We start from the raw sequence: 27618 nt of genomic DNA on the forward strand, positions 1-27618 counted from the left end.
GCCTTGATGCAAGAAGTCAATATTTCGAGTGTTGACCCGTCTTTATAAACCTCTGCTCAATCCCACTGGATGCGTCAATTAACTGTCTGGCCAATCCTAACTGATGCAGCCCATCTTGCATAATCAACTGTGGAGTTTGTCAGAATTTGTGGGTTTTGTTTCCACCTCTTGAGGAATGACCCAAAGTTCTCAATTGGATTAGTCTGGATTTCCTTGGCCATAGACCCAAATAGATCGATGTTTGTTCCCCGCGCACTAGTTATCACTTTTCCTCTCACTGGCAACGCGGCTCCATCATGCTGGAAAAGGCATTGTTTGTCACCAAAGCAACCCCATACATGGATGGTCTCAGGATGCTTTACTGTTGGCATGACACAGGACTGATGGTAGCGCTCACCTTGTCTTCTCCGGACAAGCTTTTTTCCGAATGCGCCAAACAATCGGAAAGGGGATTCATTAGAGAAAATGACTTTACCCCAGTCCTCAGCAGTCCAATCCCTGTACCTTTTGCAGAATATCAGTCTGTCCCTGATGTTTTTCCTGGAGAGAAGTGGCTTCTTTGCTAACCTTCTTGACACCAGGCCATCCTCCAAAAGTATTTTCCTCACTGTGCGTGCAGATGCACTCACACCTGCCTGCTGCCATTCCTGAGCAAGCTCTGTACTGGTGGTGCCCCGATCCCGAGTATAAATCAACTTTAGAAGACAGTTTGCTTGCTGGACTTTCTTGGGCGCCCTGAAGCCTTCTTCACAACAATTGAACCACTCTCCTTGAAGTTCTTGATGATCCGATAAATGGTTGATTTAGGTGCAATCTTACTGGCAGCAATATCCTTGCCTGTGAAGCACTTTTTTGTGCAAAGCAATGATGACGGCACGTGTTTCCTTGCAGGTAACCATAATTGACAGAGGAAGAACAATGATTCCAAGCACCACCCTCCTTTTGAAGCTTCAAGTCTGTTATTCGAACTCAATCAGCATGACAGAGTGATCGCCAGCCTTGTCCTCGTCAACACTCACACCTGTGTTAACGAGAGAATCACTTACATGATGTCAGCTGGTTCTTTTGTGGCAGGGCTGAAATACAGTGTAAATGTTTTTAGGGGATTCAGTTCATTTGCATGGCAAAGAGGGACTTTGCAATTCATCTGATCACTCTTCATAACATTCTGGAGTATATGCAAATTGCCATCATACAAACTGAGGCAGCAGACTTTGTGAAAATTAATATTTGTGTCATTCTCAAAACTTTTGGCCACGACTGTACAGTAAGTCACCATATACTAAGGCCTACATGCTATATTATTGCATGGAGGCCTTAGTTCTGGAAGGATCCTAGAATCAGGTCAAAGAAGTAGAGTCTCCAGCACTGGATGTCGACGTGATCGAAATCAGGTCAAATGACCATCCTAGCCTGGAAAGGATCCCTGAGACAGGGTCATACAATACCAGCAGTCCGTAGGCCTATGGCTCCTAGAAATCAGGTCAATGACATCCTACTGGAAACTAGTGGAGGAAATGGTACCTATAACACTAGTGCCTCAAGAATGTGAACCATTCCACTACTATGATAGGCACTCACTAGAATCTATACTGTATAGAAGACCCACACCTCCTTAATCGCTGGGAGGGATCCTAAACCAGCGTCAATGACCATACCTACCTGGGAGGATCTACCGAACCAGGTAAAATTACCATCCTACCTGAAAGGTCTCCTACAAATCAGGCTATTTAAGAACCAATCACCTACCATGGATGGCATGCCTAGACAGGTCAATGACCATAACTACCTAGGGAGAGAAGAAAGAGTCCTACAATCAGGTTTAAGACCATCCACTTGGAAGAATCTACCAAAGTCAGGTGGAAGACCAATACCGCGAGCTCTGGTTAAGGATCACTAGAATCAGGTCAATGACCATCCTGATTCGAGTGTTGATGTCTTCAGGGATGAAGGCAAAGACGATGTAGTTGATTCCGAACAGAGGTATCAACAGTAGCGTGGATTTAGCCAACCTCCTGTGGATCAGAACAACAGACAGAATGAGGGTGGATTTTTTGGGGGGGCAGTATAACTTTGAATAATTTTTTATTTTGTGTGATCATCTGGAATGTTGTATTCTAAAATGGTGAGCTAGACTGAAAAAAATACCAATATTATCGATATTTCTTGACCATTCCTAATCACATTGACTGTGGATTTGGATAGAGAACATTCCAGACTGATATTACAGATTTCCAATATCTACCAATAATCAAAGGACAGAGGTGAAGCTAACCATCTTCTGTAGATGGAGGGTGTTTTATAGCAATATGTCAGAGCTGGGTGTCTTTGCAGGATGTCTGTCCTGAAGAACAACATTACAATAGTAGAGTAAAATGTTGTACAACCTGATATGAAAGTTGTGGCCACTGCCCTCAGAAAAGGTAATAATAGGATTCTAAAATTGTTTAGCTGGTCCGCACTCAAAAAAATACCTCCTACACCTGTTTTTAAACCAAAGAGCAAGTTTATTCCCCCCACTTTTAATCCGTCTATCATAAAAATAAAGTTACCTTTATTTAACTAGGCAAGTCAGTTAAAAACAAATTCTTATTTACAATGATGGCCTACACCGGCCAAACCCGGATGATGCTGGGCCAATTGTGCGCCGCCCTATGGGACTCCCAATCACGGCCGGTTGTGATACAGCCTGGATCATTACTTATTGTAAACTTGTAAAAAGCTAAATTGATCAAACTTTACAACAGAACAATCATAAGAGATATAGAATTAATAACCTTTCTTCCTCAGAGAGATTAGCATTAGAGCAGTTGATAAATGATAAGAGCCTTACAAAAAAAACTCTGATTAGGGGGATGATATTGATTAGTATTGTAGTACAGGACACATGCAAGTATGTTGAGAAAATGTAAGAAATGCTTGCCGATCAGAAGTACTATAAACGCCTTCTGCTTAACCCCACAGCTAATCACAAAACGGAATTAGATTGCTTATTAAATAATTGAAAAATAATTCAAATTCCTTATTATAATAATAATATTATTATTATTATTTCCTTGTAACTCCTGTTATATAAAGACTTTATAAGGTCCATACATGTCATACAGACATTCCTATGAGACCAATTGTTTATGGTATGGTTGTTTAGGTGAATATGTATCAAAATTTGTAGTCTACCAAATTCAACCTTGAGTGACCTGACTTTTTTCCTGTATTATAGATACTACAGGTAGTATCTATACTCATCTATACTCTATACTCATATATAGATATATATAGAGTGTCTATACTCTATACTCATTGATGAAGGAGACTGGCTTGTTACACTTAATGCTGCTGCACTTTATACAAATATTGTCACGCCCTGAACGCAGAGAGCCTTTTTATTTCTCGATTTTGTTAGGTCAGTGTGTGATTTGGGTGGGCATTCTATGTTCTATATTTCTATGTTTTTGGCCGGGTGTGGTTCCCAATCAGAGGCAGCTGTCTATCGTTGTCTCTGATTGGGAATCATACTTAGGCAGCCTGTTTTGCCACCCTAGTTGWGGGATGTTGTCTTCGTTTAATGCATGTATAGCCTTACGGAGCTTCGCGTTCGTTTCGTTGTTTATTGTTTTGTTGGCGACATTTAAAAATAAAGAAAAATGTACGCTCACCACGCTGCACCTTGGTCCGGTCATTTTCAAGACGACGCTCGTGACAAATATAGCGAATCAAGCTGGCCTCAAGGGCATTATCGTATTTTTAACAGGTGCAAATCACGAAAACCACCGACCAATTACATGGTAGAATTGTAAAAAATTGTTCTGTCCTAAAATTAAAATTATTTTCTGTTTGATAATGAATACTTCTTACAGATGCATGGAACGGGTACATCATTGACAGAAGGAGACCAAGGTGCAGTGTGGTAGGCGTACATTTTTCTATGTTAAAAATGACACCGAAAAACAACAAAACACAAAAACGAACGTAAAGCTATATGCAGTGCAGAAAGCTACGACACACAAACAAGATCCCACAAACAAGAAGGTGGGTAAAAAGGGCTGCCTAAGTATGATCCCCAATCAGAGACAACGATAGACAGCTAGCTGCCTCTGATTGGGAAGCATACCTGGCCAACAAAGAAATAGACAAACTAGAATGCCCACCCAAATCACACGCTGACCTAACCAAATAGAGAAATAAAAAGGCTCTCTAAGGTCAGGCGTYACACATATAAACTCTAGATTCCAATCCATCTCCTTCTCAATGGACAAGGGTACTGAAACGATTGATTTTCTTGATGTACAAGTGTATAAATCATCTGGGAATCTATATAGCTACCAGTGTTTGTATTTGTATTTATTATGGATCCCTATCAGCTACTCATTCTGGGGTCCAGCAAAATTAAGGCAGTTTATACCATTTTAAAAACATTACATTCACAGATTTCACAACACACTGTGTGTCCTCAGGCCACTACCACTCCACCACTACCACATATCTACAGTACTAAATCCATGTGTTTGTATATTGCGTATGGTATTGTGAGTGTGCGTGTGCGTGTGCGTGTGCGTATGCATGTGTCTGTGCCAATGTTTGTGTTACTTCACGGTCCCTGCTGTTCCATAAGGTGTTTTTTTAATCTATTTTTTACATCTAATTTTACTGCTCGCTTGTTACTTGATGTGGAATAGAGTTCCATGTAGTCATGGCTCTATGTAGTACTGTGTGCCTCCCATAGTCTATTCTGGACTTGGGGACTGTGAAGAGACCTCTTGTGGCATGTCCTGTGGGGTATGCATGGGTGTCCGAGCTGTGTGCCAGTAGTTTACACAGACAGCTCGGTGCATTCAACATGTCAATACCGCTCATAAATACAAGTAGTGATGAAGTCAATCTCTCCTCCACTTTCAGTCAGGAGAGATTGACATGCATATTATTGATATTATCTCACTGTGTACATCCAAGGGCCAGCRGTGCTGCCCTGTTCTGAGKCAATTGCAATTTTCCTAAGTCCTGTTTTGTGGCACCTGACCACACGACTGAACAGTAGTCAAGGTGRGACAAAACTAGGGCCTGTAGGACCTGCCTTGTTGATAGTGTTGTTAAGAAGGCATAGCATCGCTTTATTATAGACAGACTTCTCCCCATTTTAGGTACTACTGCATCAATATGTTTTGACCATGACAGTTTACAATCTAGTGTTACTCCAAGCAGTTTAGTCATCTCAACTTGCTCAATTTCCACATTATTTATTACAAGATTTAGTTGAGGTTTAGGGTTTAGTGAGTGCTTTGTTCCAAATGCAATGCTTTTAATTTTAGAAATATTTATTCCTTGCCACCCACTCTGAAACTAACTGCATCTCTTTGTTAAGTGTTGCAGTCATTTCAGTCGCTGCAGTAGCTGATGTGTATAGTGTTGAGTCATCCACATACATGGACACTCTGGCTTTACTCAAAGTCAGTGGAATGTCGTTAGAATAATTATTTTTAAAGCAAGGGGCCTAAACAGCTGCCCTGGGTGAATTCCTGATTCTAACTGGATTATATTTGAGAGGCTTCCATTAAAGAACACCCTCTGTGTTCTGTTAGACAAGTAACTCTTTATCCACAACATAGCAGGGGGTGTAAAGCCATAACACATACGTTTTTCCAGCAGCAGACTATGATCGATAARGTCAAAKGCTGCACTGAAGCAACAAGACAGCCCCCACAATCATTTTATCATCAATTTCTCTCAGCCYATCATCAGTCATTTGTGTAAGTGCTGTGCTTGTTGAGTGTCCTTCCCAATAAACGTGCTGAAATTCTGTTGTCAATTTGTTTACTGTGAAATAGCATTATATCTGGTCAAGCACAATTTTTTCCAGAGGTTTACTAAGGGTTGGTAACAGGCTGACTGGTCGGCTATTTGAGCCAGTTAAAGGAGGCTTTACTATTCTTGGGTAGCGTAATGACTTTAACTTCCCTCCAGGCCTGAGGGCACACGCTCTCTAGTAGGCTTAAATTGAAGATGTTTACAGGAAGGCAAAAGATAAAAACGGCTTATTGCTCGCAAATAGTTACCAACTAAAGCCAACTTTATTATATACGCRGAATCTGTAGTACTGACAAATAATATTCAAAACAAACAGAAAGTATGTTTCCGCCAAAGAAATTACCTAAAAGATTGGCTGCAATGTGCCAATGAAAAGGGGAAGGATATTAAAAGAAATCACCTCTTCACAAAGCACGTTAGAACAAAACCTTCCTCAGTGAATTGTGCTGTGATGTTTAATCCGATGACAAACTTCATCAACTCTCCGGTGTTTAAGCACTGTCATGTTATCTCGTCAGACAAATCTTTAAATGGTGCCTCCCAACACCCCCCTCTATTTACGAACAAACGGTTAATAACCTCTACGGGATCGGTGTCCCCCCTGCGAGACGGTTGAGCTAACGTGCGCTAATGTGATAAGCATGAGGTTGTAAGTAACAAGAACATTTCCTGGAAAAGACAATATTGGATATGGCAGAAAGCTAAATTCTTGTTAATCTAATGTACTGTCCTATTTACAGTAGCAGTTACAGTGAATAAACCATGCTATGTTTGAGGAGAGTGACAGTTATGACTTGAAATGTTCATAAACCAATTAGGCACATTTGGGCAACTTGATACAACATTTTGAACAGAAAGCAATGGTTCTTTGGATCAGTCTAAAACTTTAACCCAAACCTGCTGCATCTAGTGGCCAAATTGAAATTGTGCTAACTGGAATAAGTACATTATGACCTTTCTCTTGCGTTTCAAATAACGTGTTTTTTTTCTTTGAATATCTTTTACCAGATCTATGTGTTATATTCTCCTACTTCATTTCACATTTCCACAAACTTCAAAGTGTTTCCTTTCAAATGGTATCAAGAATATGCATATCCTTTGCCTTCAGGTCCTGAGCTACAGGCAGTTACATTTGGGTACGTATTTAGCGAAAATTTAAGTCCGAGTCCGATCCTTAGGTAAACGAGTAGGTGCGCTCCTGCAATAAGTAATGACAGAAAGGGAACCAAATAAAACTCCTTGTTAAGTCTACATGGGTGTAGTGTGCATAATGTAAAAAAATGTCCAAAGGACTCTCTACAGGAGAGTTCTTTCAATATTACTACCTCTACGTTTAGCCCAAACRTTTTCTATACCAATACACTGTAAGTCATCAGTTCAATGGCCCGCTTCCATAAAATGTCTGGCAACAGGAGAGGCGAATAACAGCGCTTAATGTTGCTGAGTCGTTCATTAAGACGGAATGTCAGTCTCCCTTGTTGTCTGACCAATGTAAAATTAACAAACATTTTTTAACTAACAAACTACATGAGCTGTAGGTTATACAGAAGTGTATAGATGATATTTCTGGTTGATAATGATCTGCTTCCACCATACGTTTACAGAAAGCACAACTTCTACACGCAAAGATACCTTTTATGAATTACTGTTTTTTTTGGGGGGGGGGGAGGATGAATGTTAGCTAACTATAGTTTATATCGTAGGTATCTTATAACGAGATCACAATGAAGAACCTCGAGACGCTGATGACACTAGCCTCCTTTATACCTGGCGCTAACATGCCTTCTCGTTCTGATATTTCTACTGCTGTTGTCCTTATCTTATCTGTTTGCACTTTATAAGATCTGATAACAGTCAGATCACAATGCGTCATCGACACCTGTCTAAAATTGTGGGCACAATCAGAACAAAGGACACATGTTAGAGCAAGGTGTAAACGGGGCTTAGGCTGAAATGTTTATCTATCTAAGCACCCCATAATGAACAAAATACGAAACAGAAACCTTGAATCTCTGTTTTTGTTGTTGAGTGCAGACCAGCTACACATATAGTGACATCCTGATATGATCACATCCTAGTGAATTAAAATGGCACCCCAATAAAACAGCTGAGAAAGTGAACAACAAAAAAAACCTACGAGTATTGATGAGATTCTTTCCTTCCTATGTCTCTGCAATTCATTTTCTGACGCAGGATCCGGATTATACAGATGAACAGGATGAAGTTGACCTGGGTTTGGGAATGAAAGAGGGCTAACATTTAATTCATGTTACGTAGAGTTGTATATAAAATGTCAATCATCGGCTAGGCCAGTGTATGTGTGACACACCAGTATGGTCAGTAATATTGGCATTTTGATGATCCACCAGGGATGGTCGTTAATAATGTCCCAACACCTATAGAGGACAGAGGAGGAGCAGGGGCAGAGGATGAAGATGTCACCAACACACAAACACATTGTTTAGATACTAATGGATACATACAAAGTTAAGGCCCAAGGAAAAACTCTCTTTACCATTTTATAATTCAAAATGACCAAAATGTGTTATCATTGTAAAAAAAACAAAATCATTCAATAAAATATGAAATTGTACATGGATTTTTGTCAAGGTTCTACACTTGCCTATTGTAGAGTACACCACAATATAAAGTCCTCCTAACGGCCTCCATAGAGACCAACCATTCATCACCACAGGAAATTCACAGTAGGTTCAGGTAACATTGCTACAATGCTACGGTGGCCATGTAATGTGAAATGTGGCATTGGCAGTTTATAATAATCACTTGTCTAACAAAGTCATACCTTGGTTCTATGAATTGAATAATTGGGCACTGCAGTACACCCTTAAAAAAATATATAAAAATATACATGTACGGCGCTTGCAGAAAGTATTCTAACCCCTTTACTTTTCCACATTTTGTTGTCTTACAGTCTGAATTTAAAATGGATACAATTGAGATGTTGTGTCACTGATCTACACATAATACCCCATATTATCACAGTGGAATTTTGTTTATAGAATTTTGTTTAAATGTATGAAAAAATTAAAACCGGAAATGTCTTGCGTCAATAAGTATTCAACCCCTTTGTTATGGCAAGCCTAAATAAGTTCAGGAGGAAAAATGTGCTTAACAGAACAACTATAATGCATATGACCCATGTCATCCAAGATGTTATACTTTTGAATCATCTGTCCATAGAACATTCTTCCAAGAGTCTTGATGATTATCCAGGTTGTAACGATGTGCGCTGAAGTCAGGAAGCAAGTTCGGGAGTGAGTGTTTTAATAACACAACATAATACAAAATAAAAACACGAACGACGCACAGACATGACACAGGAAACAAAACAATATGCCTGGGGAAGGACCAAAGGGAGTGACATATATAGGGAGGTAATCAAGGGTGATTGGAGTCCAGGTTGAGTCTGATCATAGGGGGGGGGGGGGCGCGTAATGATGGTGACAGGTATGCGCCATAATGAGCAGCCTGGTGACCTAGAGGCCGGAGAGGAGCACAATGTGACAGTACCCTCTCCCTGACGCGCGTCTCCAGCCGCAGGACGCCGACCAAAATGACGATCCCAGGGATCAGGAGAGGACCAGTCACCTCTGCTGAGGCGCAAGAAACCTGTCAATCGGCTGAGACGCAGGAGCATGGTGACCTAAAGCGCCGGGCAGAGAGCATACGTGATTAGTACCCCCTCCCTGGCGCGTTCGGCTCCAGCCACAGGACACCAACCAAAGGAACGATTCTGGGGATCAGGAGCGGACCGGTCACCCCTGCTGATGCGCGGGAACCTGACAGACCGGCTGAGGCAGYGGAGCCTGGCGAGCCGGTGGAAGCAGGGGAGCCTGGCAGTCCGGCTGAGGKATGAGAGCCGGTGGAAGCAGGGGAGCCTGGCAGTCCGGCTGAGGCATGAGAGCCGGTGGAAGCAGAGGAGCCTGGCGATCCGGCTGAGGCATGAGAGCCTGACGAGCCGGCGGAGACAGGGGAGCCTGGCGATCTGTCTGAGGCACGAGAGCCTGTATTGGCTCCCGGACCTGACATCCTTCCCACCAAGAGAAGAAAAAAAAAGAACTCCCTGATGCTTCCTTTAGGTGAGCCGTTATTCTGTAACGATGTGCGCTGAAAGTCGGGAAGCAAGTTCAGGGAGTGAGTGTTTTAATAAGCACAACATGATAAGAACCAGGAACAACGCACAGACGTGACARAGAAACAATAACGCCTGGGGAAGGAACCAAAGGGAGTGACATATATAGGGAAGGTAATCAGGGAGGTGATGGAGTCCAGGTGAGTCTGATGATGCGCAGGTGCGCGTAACGATGGTGACAGGTGTGCGCCATAACGAGCAGCTTGGTGACCTAGAGGCCTGAGAGGGAGCACGCGTGACACAAGTGCTTCTTGGCAAACTTGAGTCAAGCTTTTGGATGACATGTGTCCTATTATGCCTGGCGAAAACCAAACACTGCATTCCACAATAAGAACCTTATTCCAACGGTCAAGCATGGTGGTGGTAGTGTGATGGTTTGGGGATGCTTTGCTGCCTCAGGACCTGYATGACTTGCCTTAATAGAAGGAACCATGAATTCTGCTCTGTATCAGATAATTCTACAGGAGAATGTCAGGCCAAGCACAGCTGGGTCATGCAGCAAGACAATGATCCAAAACACACAATCAAGTCCAAATYAAAGTGGTTAAAAAGCAACACATTTGAAGTTTTGAAACTTGAAACGAGTAGTTCATGCTTGAAAACTCACAAATGTCGCTGAGTTAAAGCAGTTCTGCATGGAAGAGTGGGCCAAAATTCCTCCACAGCGATGTGAGAGACTGACCAACAACTACAGGAAGTGTTTGGTTACAGTCAGTGCAGCTACAGTAAATTCCTCCACAGTGATGTGAGAGACTGACAACAACTACAGGAAGTGTTTGGTTACAGTCAGTGCAGCTACAGTAAATTCCTCCACAGTGATGTGAGAGACTGATCAACAACTACAGGAAGTGTTTGGTTGCAGTCAGTGCAGCCACAGTAAATTCCTCCACAGTGGATGTGAGAGACTGACCAACAACTACAGGAAGTGTTTGGTTACAGTCAGTGCAGCTACAGTAAATTCCTCCACAGTGATGTGAGAGACTGATCAACAACTACAGGAAGTGTTTGGTTGCAGTCAGTGCAGCCACAGTAAATTCCTCCACAGTGATGTGAGAGACTGATCAACAACTACAGGAAGTGTTTGGTTACAGTCAGTGCAGCTACAGTAATTCCTCCACAGTGATGTGAGAGACTGATCAACAACTACAGGAAGTGTTTGGTTGCAGTCAGTGCAGCTACAGTAAATTCCTCCACAGTGATGTGAGAGACTGATCACAACTTACAGGCAAGCATTTGGTTGCAGTCAGTAGAGTTAAAGGTGGCACAACCAGTTACTGAGTGTAAGGGGGTAAATTACTTTTTCACACAGGGGAATTGGGTATTGCATAATTTTGTAAATTAAATAAGTAATAATTTTGTTTGTTTTTTGTAAACTCAGGTTCCCTTTATTTTATTTTTTTTGGTTGAAGATCTCATAACATTCAGAATCAAAACTATGCAAAAATAGGGGTCAAATAGAGCACTGTATGTACAATACCAATCAAAAGTTTGGACACACCTACCAATTCCAGGGTTTTTCTTTATTTTTACTATTTTCTACATTGTCGAATAATATGAATTATTCTATAATTATGAAACTATGAAATAACACATATGGAAGTAACCATGTAGTAACCAAAAAAAGTGTTAAACAAATCAAAATATATTTTAGATTTTAGATTTTTCAAAGTAGCTACCCTTTGCCTTGATGACAGCTTTGCACACTCTTGGCATTCTCTCAACCAGCGTCATGCGGTAGCTACCTGGAATGCATTACAATTAACAGGTGTGCCTTGTTAAAAGTTCATTTGTGGGATTTCTTTCCTTCTTAATGTGTTTGAGCCAATCAGTTGTGATGTGATAACGTAAGGGTGGTACACAGAAGATAGCCCTATTTGGTAAAAGACCAAGTCTATAATGTGGCAAGAACAGCTCAAATAAGCAAAGAGAAACGACAGTCCATCATTACTTTAAGACATGATGGTCAGTCAAAGTGGAGCATTTCAACTTTGAAAGTTTCTTCAAGTGCAGTCGCAAAAACCATCAAGCGCTATGATGAAACTGGCTCTAATGAGGACCACCACAGAATGGAAGTCCCAGAGTTACCTCTGCTGCAGAGGATAAATTCATTAGAGTTACCAGACTCAGAAATTGCAGCCCAAATAAATGCTTCACAGATATCAAGTAACAGACACATCTCAACATCAACTGTTCAGAGGAGACTGCGTGAATCAGGCCTTCATGGTCGAATTAACAAGAGAATGGAGAATGGAACGAGAATGGAAATAGTCACATTTGAATCGAAGGTGTTGTATTGGATTTGCCACAAACATAACACTTTGTATTCAGGACAAAAGGTTAATTGCTTTGATGTTTTTTGTTGTTGTTGCAGAATAACTTCAGTGCCTTGTTTTCACTCTGTCAATTAGATTAGTATTTTGGAGTAACTACAATGTTGTTGATCCATCCACACTGTTTTAAAGTCATCATTCACCTCATGGTGAAATCCCTGAGCGGTTTCCTTCCTCTCCAGACGCCTGTATATTGGTAGTGACTGAGTGTATTGATACACCATCCAAAGTGTCATTAATAACTTTCCCATGCTCAAAGGGATATTCAATATCTGCTTCCATTCACTGCTCGACTGAGGGACCTTACAGATAATTGTATGTGTGGGGTAAAGATATATAAAAAATCACGTTAAACACTATTATTGCAACTTATTATGTGACTCGTTAAGCACATTTGTACTCCTGAACTTTGTTATGCTTGCCATAACAAAGGGGTTGAATACTTATTGACGGAAGACATTTCAGCTAAAAAAAAAATATGAATTTGTAACAAATTCCTAAAAACATAATTCCACTTTTACATTATTGGATTTTGTGTGTAGGCCAGTGATAAAAAAAAAAAATCTAAATTGAATCCAAATTCAGGCTGTAACACAACAAAACTAACTAAACTAAACTCAAGTGGTGTGAATACTTTCTGAGGGCTCTGTATATATAAGAAACCCTTCTTTTTCCCCTAAGGCAGGATTTCCTAAACTTGGTCCAGGGGCCCTCCCTGGTTGGACGTTTTGATTTTCTGCCCTAGCACTGTGTCTGTACCCGTTTAAGTACAACTTTTTTACGAGTGTACGAGAAAGTGCAGTAGAATGTTTTGCCACAGGTTCATATTTTATTATAGTACATTGACATAATTTTCAGTGAGTGTTTCATGGATGGACGACTAGCATACATTCATTGCCTGTTGAGATACATGTTCAATTGCAATGTGTAACAAAAATATCACAGGATTTTCAAAACACTTGTTGACAAAGTTGGAGGAGATTCTGAGAAAAAAAACAGATTCTAGACAAACAAACACTAACACAAACAAACTAACAAAATAACAGTGAACTTACCCAGAGTGTTTTAAATAAGCCTTTGTAATAACCCAAGCTGTGATAAAAACAGTTGGGGCCCCTGTGGATATCAGAGAACAAACAACAACAAAACATTGTCAACAAACAGTGTGAGTTCACTTTTTTTTTTTTAAGTTATTGCCAAGAGATTATGATAAAGGTATCTGTGTCATGGAGCATGCAGACAAAGCATAACACCTGTAGGTGTATGAGCCTCAGTCACTGTTCCAGCCGGCTACCACCCGGTACTCAACCCTGCACCTTAGAGACTGTTGTCCTACGTACATAGTCATTGAACACTGGTCACTTTAACAATGTTTTCAWACTGTTTCACCCACTTTGAGTGTGAAAAATCCAGCAGCGTTGCCGTTTCTGACACACTCAAACCGATGCGCCTGGCATCTACTACCATACCCCTCGTTCAAAGGCACTTCAATCTTTTGTCTTGTCCATTCACCCTCTGAATGGCACACATACTCAATCCATGTCTCAATTGCCTCAAGGRTTAAAAATCTTTCCTTAACCGGTCTCCTCCCCTTCATCTACACTGATTGAAATGGATTTAACAAGTGACATCAATAAGGGATCATAGCTTTCATCTGGATTCACCTGGTCAGTCTCTGTCATGGAAAGAGCAGGTGTTCACAATGTTTTGTACACTCAGTGTATCTATATTTATATTCCGGTCTCTGACATTGCTCGTTCTGATATTTCTTAATTTTTCTGGATTATATGTGTATAGTTTATTCATATTATTAATATTATTATTATTATTATTAGTGCACTGATGGGTCTATTAAAAGCATAAACCTTGATTTAAATATTAATTTGTTTGGTCCAGTCTGACACAATGTTCAAACACAATGCTATCAACTCAATTACATCACTTTTCAAACACAATGCTATCAACTCAATTACATCACTTTTCAAACACAACGTTAACAATGATATTCTAACACAAGTACATGACATTTCAATCAGTCTAGTAGAAAAAAACATTCTACATTTACTTTTCAGATTACTGCTCAGGAAGTAAATACTTAAAAACAGGGATCTCCAGTTGACAACACCTCTGCAGTGTTTTTGAAAAGAATCCAGAAATGGACAGCCTGCCTTTTACTTAAAAATCTTCTTCAAATCCTGTAAATACATGATCACACTGCCATTTTGGTTATCAGTGATCAGGTGTGGATGAGTAATGCACTGGATGTTTTTAGATACAACACAAGCATCTGGAAGTGATAGAGTTACTCTTTAGAAGTAATATTAATCTAATGTATAATCAGTGGGGGGTTTTTTCAAATTCGTGCTAGCCTTATCCAAGTACAGGTAAAAAAACATTGACATATGGTGTCTCCTTAAAAAAAAAACGGCCTGAATATGATCATCAAAATTAAATCAAAATTCACAGCCAAACATTGCATATAATCCTAATGGGATTAAAGACACAGTTGGAGATATGTTACAGTGACACCTACCCCAGCCAATCAGAATGTACCACCAGAAGTACTTCCTCTCGGAGAAGAAGGAGACAGCCAATAGGGTGTGGATGTAGAGGCCTTCGACCAATAGCCAGAAGTAACTGGTCATGATGCCATACTGGAAGAAGACAACCCCTGCCTTACATCCCACCTACGGAGAGAGAGCACAGTATCAACATGGAAATTGCAGAATCGCATTACTGGAAACGTTGTGGGTGCTCAGGTCAAGCCTGTGATTGGACAAAGCCATCGATCACGTGACAGTATTCGTTCCTATGTGAAGACTCAATAGCGTATTGAAGTTAAATTAAGTCGGTTAGGATGGTGTTTTATGGAGAGATAACATGCGCAGTTTGAGCTACTCCAGGAAGTAATGTTGCAGGCTAGCTCAGTGCTGCCCCCTCTCATTGACTATTTCAAGTTGAAGGCCGACCGGGGTACTGCAGGCTGCCGTTATCATCTAAATTACCCTTATTACTTCTATGTGTGATTTTAAAATAATTAGTTCCAGGACATACATCTGGTGAATTAGAAGCAATTACTGGTACCATGATTGTCTTCTTAAAATGTTTTTATATGCACAAAGATTGACCACAAAGATTGCCATTTTTCAATTCACTTTAATGGATGCAGGCTAACAATGTCTGCAGTACCGCGGTCGGCCTTGAACTTTTCCTAATCTTAACCTAATTATCTTGCGTAAGTTCTCCTAACCTGCTACGAAAAGTCACTTCTGCAAATCAAAATCAAACTTTATTTGTCACATGCGCCGAATACAACAAGTGTAGACCTTACCGTGAAATGCTTATTACACTTCTTGTATTCAGTGTGTGACAAATAAAGGTTGATTTGATTTGCAAAAGTGACTTTTCATAGCAGGTTAGGAGAATTTCCCCTCAGAGAATTAAGGCACCTATCTAGTCAAAGGTGGCAGATCAGTACATGTTCTAAATAACATGATACTCCATGCAAGTTAGTCAGATGATTGAGAAGGAAAACCTTGATAGCACTTTTTATTTAACCCTTATTTTACCAGGTAAATTGACTGAGAACACATGTTCATTTACAGCAACGACCTGGGGAATAGTTACAYGGGAGAGGAGGGGGGATGAATGGGCCAATTGTAAGCTTGGGATGATTAGGTGACTGTATGAGGGAAAGTTTGGGAATTTAGCCAGGACACCAGGGTTACCCTTATGATAAGTGTCATGGCATCGTTAGTGATGACAGAGAGTCAGGACACCCATTTTTAATAACATCCCTTCTGAAAGACAGCACCCTACACAGGGCAATGTCCCCAATCKCTGCCCTGGGGCATTGGGATATTTGTTTTAGACCAGAGGAAAGTGTGCCTTCTACTGACCCTCCATCACCACTTCCAGCAGCATCTGGATTCCCATCCAGGGATGAACCAGGACCAGCCTTGCTTAGCTTTAGAAGCAAACCAGCAGTGATATGCAGGGTGGTTTGCTGCTGGGTTACTTTCACCATACAGCAGGCGTCACATTTTCTCAGTCTATTTATAAACATTCAATCCCTAGATAATCAAACGATATACATTTCAAACTAACTGTCGTTCTATAAAACCAACACTGTAATGTTAGATTAGATAGTGGTTATGAGCTATCATAACGAGTTTACATGTCTCCTCTTTAAGCTGTTTCTGAGGGTCCCTCTCTATATACAACATGTCTCCCCTAAGAGTCCTGTACAAGCTGTTTCGGAGGGTCGTTTAACAAGCTGTTTTCGGAGGGTCCCTCCTATATACAACATTGTCTCCCCAAGATCCTGTACAAGCTGTTTGAGGTCCTCTCCTATATACAACATGTCTCCCCTAAGAGTCCTGTACAAGCTGTTTCGGAGGGTCCCTCTCATATATACAACATGTCTCCCCTAAGAGTCCTGTACAAGCTGTTTCGGAGGGTCCCTCTCTATATACAACATGTCTCCCCTAAGAGTCCTGTACAAGCTGTTTCGGAGGGTCCCTCTCTCTATATACAAACATGTCTCCCCTAAGAGTCCTGTACAAAGCTGTTTTGGAGGGTCCCTCTCTATATACAACATGTCTCCCTAAGATCCTGTACAAGCTGTTTCGGAGGGGTCCCTCTCTATATACAACATGTCTCCCTAGATCTGTACAAGCTGTTCGAGGGTCCCCCTCTATATACAACATGTCTCCCCTAAGAGTCCTGTACAAGCTGTTTCGGAGGGTCTCTCTCTATATACAACATGTCTCCCTAAGAGTCCTGTACAAGCTGTTTCTAAGGGCTGTCTACATGTCAGATTAGGTCAGTGTTTCTCAATCTGGTCCTGGGGGTCAAAGGGTATAGCTTTTTGTTATCACCCTAGTATTCACACACTTGAATACTAATACCGGAGCGGCAGGTAGCCCAGTGGTCAGAGCGTTGGCCTAGTAACCGAAAGGTTGCAAGATCGAATTCCCGAGCGGACAATGTAAAAATCTGTCGTTCTGCCCTGAACAAGGAAACTCACTGTTCCCCGGCAGGCCGTCATAGAAAATATTTGTTCTTAATGACTGCCTAGTTAAATAAATGTTGAAAAAAAATCAACTCATCATCAAGCCTTTTGATTACAATCAGGTGTGTGAGTTTTAGAAAAATAACACAAAAAGTGCACCTTTTGGTCCCAGGACCAGGATTGAGAAACACTGCATTAGATAGTGGTTATTAGGACTATGAAATATGGTGACTCTTGTAAGCGTCAACACTACTACATGTCTTTTCTTCTTAAACGTCTTCTACAACGGTCTCCTCCTAAAGGTCTGTCTTCAAACATGTCTTCTGTGAGGGTACCAGCTGTGTTTACCCCCCCCCCCCGCTGTTAATGTACAGTATATATCATGGAGAAAGCACTCCACTGGAGAAGACTCTGCTCAGAGTGTCATTAAATACACAGCCAGCCTTAGACATCAAACCATCCTCACACTTTAAGCTAATAAACATAGACCAAAGGTCGTACAGGCCTTAGAAAGTATTCATACCCTTGACTTATTCCACATCTTTTTTGTGTTTTCATCCTGAATTAAAAAAATGTATTAAATTGTGGAGACTCACTCATATATCAACTTACACACCAAGTTCCAATAACACACCATAATACATAACAAACCCATAATGACAAAGTGAAAACACTGTTGTTTTAGATTTTTTGTTTTTTTTCAAGTTTATTGAAAAATTACATTCAGAGAAAATATCTAATTTACGTAAGATACACAAACCCTGAAAATATTTTGAATATTTTGATCCTTGTACAGGCTTCCTTTTCACTCTGTCATTAGGTTAGTATTGTGGAGTATACTTACAATGTTGTTGATTCCATCAGGTTTTCTCACTATCACAGCCATTAAACTCCTGCTAACTGTTTTAAAGTCACACTTGGCCTCATGGTGAAAAACTCTGAGCGGTTTCCTTCCTCTCCGCATCTTAGTTAGGAGGACGCCTGTATCTTTTCAGGTGAGTTGTGGGTATTGATACACCATCCGAAGTGCAATTAATAACTTCCCATATTCAAAGGGATATTCAATGCTCTGTTGTTTTTTTACCCCAGTCTACCAATGGGTTCCTTTTCTCCTGCAGCATTTGGAAAAACCCCCTGTCTTTGTGGTTGAATCTTTGTTTGAAATTCACTGCGTCGACTTGACGTGGACCTTACAGATTTAATTGTACTGGTGGCCGGACGAGTACCAGACATAGCGTTAGTAGTCATTGCAAAAAAATCCTAATGTAATTTTAATCACATATTATTTGCACACAGAATGAGTCCATGCCAACTTATTGTAGACTTGTTTTAAGCAATTGTTTACTCATGAATTATTTGCTTGGGGTTTGATGCTTTTCTGAAGGTTACCCCTTTGACTTTTTCCACAATTATTGTGTGTTTTAGAAGGACACCCGGGTGAAAATGGAAAGACACCCATTGAAATGAAGGACATCCCATTGAAATGGAAGACACCCATTGAAAAATGGAGGACACCACCATTGAAAATGGAAGGACACCCATTTGGTATAGATGACCATTACATATACCATTGCTGTAGTAACACCACGACCTTGCAGATCTGAGAGGATTGTATAAGTGGAATCATTAAGGATTACACCCATTCTGAGAACAAGCCTGCATTTAAAAAATCTGCTTATATCCCTCCAATCCCAGAACACCTAGTTGCTAGGGAAGTAGATAGTCGGCAGGGGGGCTAAGGAGTCAACTTAGTTCATTCAGAATATACTGTATGTGGTTCTAGTCCCTTTTTCATTCAACATAAGACACCAATAGTATGGTTAAAGAGTTAATTAGTTCTTCTGGATTTGCAGCTGTTGCAGAGTTTACTGACTGCACTTGTAAAACTTTCAATGTGATTCAAAGCKAAGTCAGCCCTCCTCTGTCTCTCAGCCAGGCAGCTCACCTCACCGCTAGTCACTTCTGAGTGTTTAGCAAACAGGAACTCTCCCTAACATCCTGTTACATGACTTCATTAGAGAACACTCTCCTAAGAGTCGACAAACACTGTTACACCCCGTATGCTATAAACGAGACCTGGAAAGCAACGTTCAATTCAAAACTAAACCCAGGAAGGAACACAAAGCTTTAAAGGCAACAGCACTCTGTTTGAGTAATGAATCAAATGAGAAGGAGAGAGAGGGAAAGAGAGAAGGAGAGAGAGAGGGAAGAGAAGAGAGGGAGAGGGAAAGAGAGAAGAGAGAGAGAGAGAGAGAGAGAGAGAGAGAGAGAGAGAGAGAGAGAAGAGAGAGAGAGAGAGAGAGAGAGAGAGAGAGAGAGAGAAGAGAGAGAGAGAGAGAGAGAGAGAGAGAGAGAAGAGAGAGAGAGAGAGAGAGAGAGAGAGAGAAGAGAGAAGAGAGAGAGGAGGAGAGAGAGAGAGAGAGAGACGATGAGAGAGAGAGAGGAGAGAGAAGACGAGAGAGAGTGAGAAGAGGGAGAGAGAGAGAGAGAGAGAGAGGAGGCAGGGCTTGTGACAGCTGACTGGGGCCTCTAAGACAGGCATGTTAACATATTGTTGAATGAGGAAGGAAATCAATAATCAAGGAAAGTATCCAACAAACAAGTGTTTGACATACCCTCTCCTCTAAACAATGGTAAGCATTCTGTCCTTCTCGTTGTTGTTGAACCCGTCCCCTAAAACATAGTTGTCGAAGCATTCTGTCCTTCCGTGGTGTTGAACCCTCCCTCTAAACAAGTGAAGCATTCGGTCCTTAGCTGTGTTGTTGAACCCCTCCCATAAACAAGGTGAAGCATTGCTGTCCTTCCTGTGTTGTTGAACCCCTCCCTCTAAAACAAGGTGAAGTATTCTGTCCTTCCTGTGTTGTTGAACCCTCCCGCTAAACAGTGAAGGCATTCTGTTCTTTCCTGTGTTGTTGAACCGCTCCCTCTTAAAGCAATGAAGCATTCGTCCTTCCTGTGTTGTTTGAACCCTCCTCTAAACAAGTGAAGCATTCTGTCTTCCTGGTTGTTGACCCCTTCCTCTAAACAAGGTGAAGCTTCTGTCTCCTGTGTTGTGGAAATCCAGCTCCCTCTAACAAGGTGAAGCATTCTTGTCCTTCCTGTGTGGTTAAACCCCTTCCTCTTAAACAAGGGAAGCATTCTGTCCTTTCCTGTTTGTTGAACCCCTCCCTCTAAACAAGTGAAGCATTTCTTGTCCTTCGCTGTGTGTTGAACCCCTCCCCCTCTAAAAACCATAGGTGATAGCATTTCTTTCCTCACTGTTGATGTGTTCAACCCCTACCCTCAAACAAGGTAAGCAGTTCTTCTGTCCTTTGCCTGTGTTGTTAACCCTCCCTTCTAAACAAGGATGAAGCAATTCTGTCTCTCCTGTGTTGTTGAACCTCTCCCTCTAACAGGTGAAGGCATTCTGTCCTGCCTGTGTTGTTGAACCCCTCCCTCTCTAACAGGTTGAAAGCATTCTTCCTTACTGTTGTGAACCTCTCCCGTCTAAACAAGGGTGAAGCATTCTGTCCTTCCTGTGTTGAACCCCTCCCTCTAACAACTGAAGCTTCTGGTCCTACGTTGTGACCCCTCCCTTAAACAAGTTGAAGCATGCTGTCCTTACTGTGTTGAACCTTCTCCCTCTAAACAAGGTGAAGCATACTGTCCTTTCTGTGATGTTGAAAAAAAAAAAAAAAACCCCCCTCCCTCTAAACAAGGTGAAGCATTCTGTCCTTCCTGTGTTGTTGAACCCCTCCCTCTAAACAAGGTGAAGCATTCTGTCCTTCCTGTGTTGTTGAACCCCTCCCTCTAAAAGAGGGTMCAACTCAATATTAGGAAGCTGTTTCCTAACGTGTTGTACACTCAGTGTACGTACACTACTTTCAAGTATTTAAGTTGCGCAGCTTAAGTATTAGACATGTACAAATTTGACCCGGGTCTCTACGGTAACAAGTAGCACAACAAAACCACATGGACTCACAGTTTCAGGTTGACAGTCGGACTCCCCGACCTCGTATAAAACCACATCTTTGATGAAGACGGCAATGGCTTTCAGTATGAACGCCACAAACAGGTTCATGTGYATGTAGTTTCTGGTGCAGTGCAACTTCCTGTTGAACAATATTACAAATATGCGTATCAGTTTATAGCAGTTATATCACATTTATTTGATCATGTCATCCTATTTTATTTCCTTTTAAATGTATTACAGGACTACATMTTTGACAGACATTAGACAACTATACTGCCCTACCAAGGAAAAAAGGGCAATGACTGCTCATTTGGTCGAAAATGAGTTAATGTCTTTTTTTTTTATACATTAAATGCATGCTTAATCATGTGGACAAGTATCCTGCCTCTATTGTGTTTTGGAGAAAATGGGGGTCATGTTAGCAGTACCTGCATAAAGTTACTGTGAAACCAAGGTAAATAAAAAGCCATTTTTCTCAGTTTAACGCGATGAGCAGTTACTGCATTTTTGCTTGGTAGGACAGTAAGAGTACTACCACCGTGACCAAACATTTCCCAATCCAAGGTATTCAGGCATTATTTGATAATGGTGCATGTCTGTCATGCTTCTCCCCCTTTTCTTTGTGTTATAGGTACTTTACGAATAGAATACCACCTCTGAGTAACATTTCCCAAACCACTTATAATATTGTACATTTGATAATACTTTGTCCTTTTTATTTCCCTTCGATACTACCACTGTGACTAACATTTCCCAGACTTCAGTCTTCATGATGGCAAATATTGTATTGCAGATTGGGGTTCAAACTATAAGAACCTATAACAGAAGTGATGATGAGATTTGGGTTAAAATGATCAGAGCCTCTAACAGAAGTGATGATGAGATTGGGGTTAAAATGATCAGAGCATAGTAGTGGGTGTAATAGTGTGGTGACAGACAAGACAGTTTACCCTGTTGTCAGAGTATTGTGTCACAATGTGTACTGTATATGAACAACACTGTGTTCCGTACACCTGTGATGCTCTGTTCCCTCCAAACTGTTGCTCAGGCCAGAAATATGCTAGTTAGGGGCCTCTGCCATTGCATCGTAAGACCGCTTGGGGGGGAAAAACAAACATCAGTCACTGTTTACGAAGACACACACACACACACACACACCACACACCACACACACACACACACACACACACACACACACACACACACACACACACACAGTTAATGAAGTGTGTGATGCTTTAAAAGGCTACCGGGAGGCCAGGCCACTTAACATTTAATTAATGGACAGAACTCTGTCATTCTCTGTCTTCCTCTCCCCCCTCAACACCGTCCTCTCATCCGTCTCTCTCCCCCCCCTCCCCCCCCCCACTCCCCCCCACTCCTCAACCTCCTCTTACCTTCCTCTCACCCTCCCTCTCATCCTTCCTCTCAGTGTGTGAGTGTCTTTGTGTGTGTACCACAGGATCACTTACAGTAGTGAAGTTTATGACAGGATATGTCCTTTTGTTAACCACTCCAGTGTGTTTGAGAGATGGTGCAACGCCACATTATGGCATTTAGAAAAACCTGTTCTACCAGGGTCTTAGTGTTAAATGGGGTGTAGAAGGCACCATAAAATCATCATCAAACTGACCAAAAGGACATACTTGTGCAATGCTGCCTGTGTAGGAGAGGCAGGGGTTATCGTCACAAAGCTTGAATGAGCTAGCTGTAAGAGATTCTTCTGCATAACGTGCCATAACTAAGGGATAAACACACCTGTTCTGTACATTAATAATGGACGATGCAAGGTAATGTAGTGAGAACGGAGGTGTTATCCTGCTTATACCAGAGTAATGTGTGAAAACGGAGGTGTTTATCCTGCTTATAGCAGAGTAATGTGGAGAACAGAGGTGTTTATCCTGCTTATAGCAGAGTAATGTGGAGAACAGAGGTGTTTATCCTGCTTATACAGAGTAATGTGGAGAACGGAGGTGTTTATTCCTGCTTATACAGAGTAATGTGGAGAACGGAGGTGTTATCCTGCTTATACCAGAGTAATGTGGAGAACGGAGGTGTTTATCTGCTTATACAGAGTAATGTAGGAGGCGTAGGGTTTAGTTCCCGTTTAATACCACCAGTTGCCAAAGAAAACAATACTAAACATTTGTTTGTTGATGGTTTCATTTATATAAGGAAATTCATGCTTTCTCATCTTTTGGTTGCTAGAGATGCGACCCAGACTTCAGTTCCTTAGTTCAATATTTATTGGACGTGACCAGTCATTAGTTAGATATTTATGGACGTGACCCAGTCATTAGTTAGATATTTATGGACGTGACCAGTCATTAGTTAGATATTTATGGACGTGACCCAGTCATTTAGTTTGATATTTATGGACGTGACCCAGTCATTAGTTAGATATTTATGGACGTGACCCAGTCATTAGTTTAGATATTTATGGACGTGACCCAGTCATTAGTTAGATATTTATGGATACCAGTCATTAGTTGTATTTATGGACGTGACCCAGTCATTAGTTAGATATTTATGGACGTGACCCAGTCATTAGTTAGATATTTATGGACGTGACCCAGTCATTAGTATAGATATTTATGGACGTGACCCAGTTCATTAGTTAGATATTTATGGACGTGACAGTCATTAGTTAGATATTTATGGACGTGACCCAGTCATTAGTTTGATATTTATGAGACGTGACCCAGTCATTAGTTAGATATTTATGGACGTGACCCAGTCATTAGTTAGATATTTATGGACGTGACCCAGTCATTAGTTAATTTATGGACGTGACCCAGTCATTAGTTAGATATTTATGGACGTGACCCAGTCATTAGTTGATATTAGGACGTGACCCAGTCATTAGTTAGATATTTATGGACGTGACCCAGTCTTAGTTTGATATTTATGGACGTGACCCAGTCTTAGTTGATATTTATGGACGTGACCCAGTCTTAGTTTGATATTTATGGACGTGACCCAGTCATTAGTTAGATATTTATGGACGTGACCCAGTCTTAGTTAGATATTATGGACGTGACCCAGTCTAGTTAGATATTTATGGACGTGACCCGTCATTAGTTAGATATTTATGGACGTGACCCAGTCATTAGTTAGATTATTATGGACGTGACCCAGTCATTAGTTTGATATTTATGGACGTGACCCAGTCATTATTTGATATTTATGGACGTGACCAGTCATTAGTTAGATATTTATGGACGTGACCAGTTTAGTTAGTATTTATGGACGTGACCCAGTCATTAGTTAGATATTTATGGACGTGACCCAGTCATTAATTGATATTTATGGAGTGAACCAGTCATTAGTTGATATTTATGGACGTGACCCAGTCATTAGTTTGATATTTATGGACGTGACCCAGTCATTTAGTTGATATTTATGGACGTGACCCAGTCATTAGTTAGAATTTTATGGACGTGACCCAGTCATTAGTTGATATTTATGGACGTGACCCAGTCATTAGTTAGATATTTATGGACGTGACCCAGTCTAGTATGATATTTATGGACGTGACCCAGTCATTAGTTGATATTATGGACGTGACCCAGTCATAGTTAGATATTTATGGACGTGACCCAGTCATTAGTTGATATTTATGGACGTGACCCAGTCATTAGTTAGATATTTATGGACGTGACCCAGTCTTAGTTTTAGATATTTATGGACGTGACCCATCAGTATTAGTTGATATTTATGGACGGACCCAGTCATTAGTTAGATATTTATGGACGTGACCCAGTTTAGTTTGATATTTATGGACGTGACCCAGTCATTAGTAGATATTTATGGACGTGACCCAGTCTTAGTTAGATATTTATGGACGTGACCCAGTCATTAGTTAGATATTTATGGACGTGACCCAGTCATTAGTTAGATATTTATGGACGTGACCCAGTCATTAGTTAGATATTTATGGACGTGACCCAGTCATTAGTTGATATTTATGACGTGACCGCAGTATTAGTTGATATTTATGACGTGACCCATCATTAGTTTTGATATTTATGGACGAGACCAGTCATTAGTTAGATATTTATGGACGTGACCCAGTCTTAGTAGAATTTATTATGGACGTGACCCAGTCATTAGTTAGATATTTATGGACGTGACCCAGTCATTAGTTAGATATTTATGGACGTGACCCAGAGTTAGTATGATATTTATGGACGTGACCCAGTCTTATTGATATTTATGGACGTGACCCAGTCATTAGTTAGATATTTATGGACGTGACCAGTCATTAGTTAGATATTTATGGAACGTTGACCCAGTCATTAGTTGTTTATGAGTGAAGTTCATTGTAGTTGAGATTTATGGACGTGACCCAGTCATTAGTTTGATATTTATGGACGTGACCCAGTCATTTGTTATGATATTTTATGGACGTGACCCAGTCATTAGTTAGATATTTATGACGTGACCCAGTCATTAGTTAGATATTTATGGACGTGACCCAGTCATTAGTTAGATATTTATGGACGTGACCCAGTCATTAGTTTAGATATTTATGACGTGACGCGCAGTCATTAGTTAGATATTTATGGACGTGACCCAGTCATTAGTTAGATATTTATGGACGTGACCCAGTCATTAGTTAGATATTTATGGACGTGACCCAGTCATTAGTTGATATTTATGGACGTGACCCAGTCATTAGTTAGATTTATGGACTGACCCACGTATTAGTTAGATATTTATGACGTTGACTCCAAGTTCATTATATGATATTTATGAATTTATGGACTGACCCAGTCATTAGTTAGATATTTATGGACGTGACCCAGTCATTAGTTAGATATTTATGGACGTGACCCAGTCATTAGTTTGATATTTATGGACGTGACCGCAGTCATTAGTGATTAGTTGTATGGACGTGAGACCCGCAGTCATTAGTTAGTATATTTATGGACGTGACCCAGTCATTAGTGATATGAGTGTTGTGTAATCGCGATTCAGAACTGAGCCTCTTAACCCACTTCGTGCATGACAGAAGTGAGTGCTTATGAGATAGCTATTTAGATTAGTTATCAGTTAACGCTTATGCTTTCTTGTATTTAATGGGTACAGAGCAAAAAGAATGTGAGTCGACTCATCGTTCACACGCAGGTATTAGTTTGAACAGTACAGTTATATTTGGATGGATAGGGACTCGATGCAGAACCTCTCAAAGTCATTTTAATGTGCTTGTATATCGACTCCATAGCCATGCTTTGTCTGCAGCTGGAACTGCCTTGGGTAGATCCCCAGTGGCTGGTAAGTGCTCTGTATTGTAGTCTCTTGTGATGGACGGTGACCCTCAGAGTCTGGTCGTATTTGAGATCACTGCATGCTATTCATATGTCTCGTGTAATGTGAGCGGTATTGACGATTGAACCTTACTCCACCTTTATACTGATCGTCTCAATTATATTACGTACTATTTTTACCTGCTTTGAATGCTTATATGGAAGGGCGTGACGCCAAGATTAACCTATTACTGGTGTAGTATGTGTACTAGACATATTTTATTCCAAGTCACTTTGACTGCGGTACGTGACCCGTTAAGATACATTAGTGTGTTCTGCCAGGACTATTCTCGTATAGTATGCGCAAATGTTCTACCATAGTCATATCCGGTTTCTGGTTAAAGGTAGTTATAGTTTACCATTAATGTGTCACGAGTGTGAGTTTACAAACAATTCTCCATGATCGGTGACACTTCCCTCGAAATCATTTGTTTACAATTTCTTCCTAGGTTCACCTGTGGCAAGTGTTATTCCAGTCGTTATTGTCTCCACAGTATATGGATTTTTTAGGGTGCTATATGTCTCAGGACACATAACCCAATTCTGCGGGAATTAAATAATTAACCTCCTTGATCGCAGTTCGGTGGGTATTCAAGTTCGTCAGACCAGCTATACAGGCTAATACAACCTAACCTCCCAACGAGCCCTCCCTCATGAATAGTCTTACACCAATAACCTAGAAGCAATGTAAGCATCCGTTTTTTCTGATTGACAGTCGATTTGTACTCGCATTTGCGATCTCTCATTTAACAATGAATGCGCCTGATGGATGACTCAGTATTGTAATGAACTGGAGCGCAACGAGGCTAAATGGATCAAGAAAATCGCACTCAGACACGATGCATTTGTCATGAATGCTAGCGAGCGTGGCTGCGATCTTTTTAGACGTGTACACAGAGAGCTAACATTAATGGAATTCCAGCTTGTAGTGCAAAGCATTCGAAGAAAGGTATCTCAAAGTGGAGGAGAGATTCATGCACTAAGTTGTATTAAAGTGATAACCGTATGTTAAGTTGATCTAGTGTGTTTCCTCAGAGCGAGACTCTCTCTTCCTCTCC

The 27618-nt window shown here is 40.8% G+C and overlaps 1 protein-coding gene across 1 annotated transcript in view; it reads right to left on the minus strand.

Moving 5' to 3' along the window:
* The window catches only part of LOC112072208 (vasoactive intestinal polypeptide receptor), a 49339-nt gene that overhangs the window by 9041 nt on the left and 12680 nt on the right, over nucleotides 1–27618 (minus strand). The window contains exons 4-10 of the mRNA XM_024139623.2: nucleotides 21261–21390; nucleotides 14819–14972; nucleotides 13341–13401; nucleotides 8132–8198; nucleotides 7940–8031; nucleotides 1898–2015; nucleotides 1703–1714 (exon numbers count right to left, since the gene is read on the minus strand). Of these exons, the coding sequence (XP_023995391.2) occupies nucleotides 1703–1714; nucleotides 1898–2015; nucleotides 7940–8031; nucleotides 8132–8198; nucleotides 13341–13401; nucleotides 14819–14972; nucleotides 21261–21390 (634 nt within the window). The remainder of the gene's footprint in view (nucleotides 1–1702; nucleotides 1715–1897; nucleotides 2016–7939; nucleotides 8032–8131; nucleotides 8199–13340; nucleotides 13402–14818; nucleotides 14973–21260; nucleotides 21391–27618) is intronic.

Source organism: Salvelinus sp. IW2-2015, unplaced genomic scaffold (assembly GCF_002910315.2).
Source record: "Salvelinus sp. IW2-2015 unplaced genomic scaffold, ASM291031v2 Un_scaffold1855, whole genome shotgun sequence".
In the NCBI taxonomy this organism is placed as follows: domain Eukaryota; kingdom Metazoa; phylum Chordata; class Actinopteri; order Salmoniformes; family Salmonidae; genus Salvelinus; species Salvelinus sp. IW2-2015.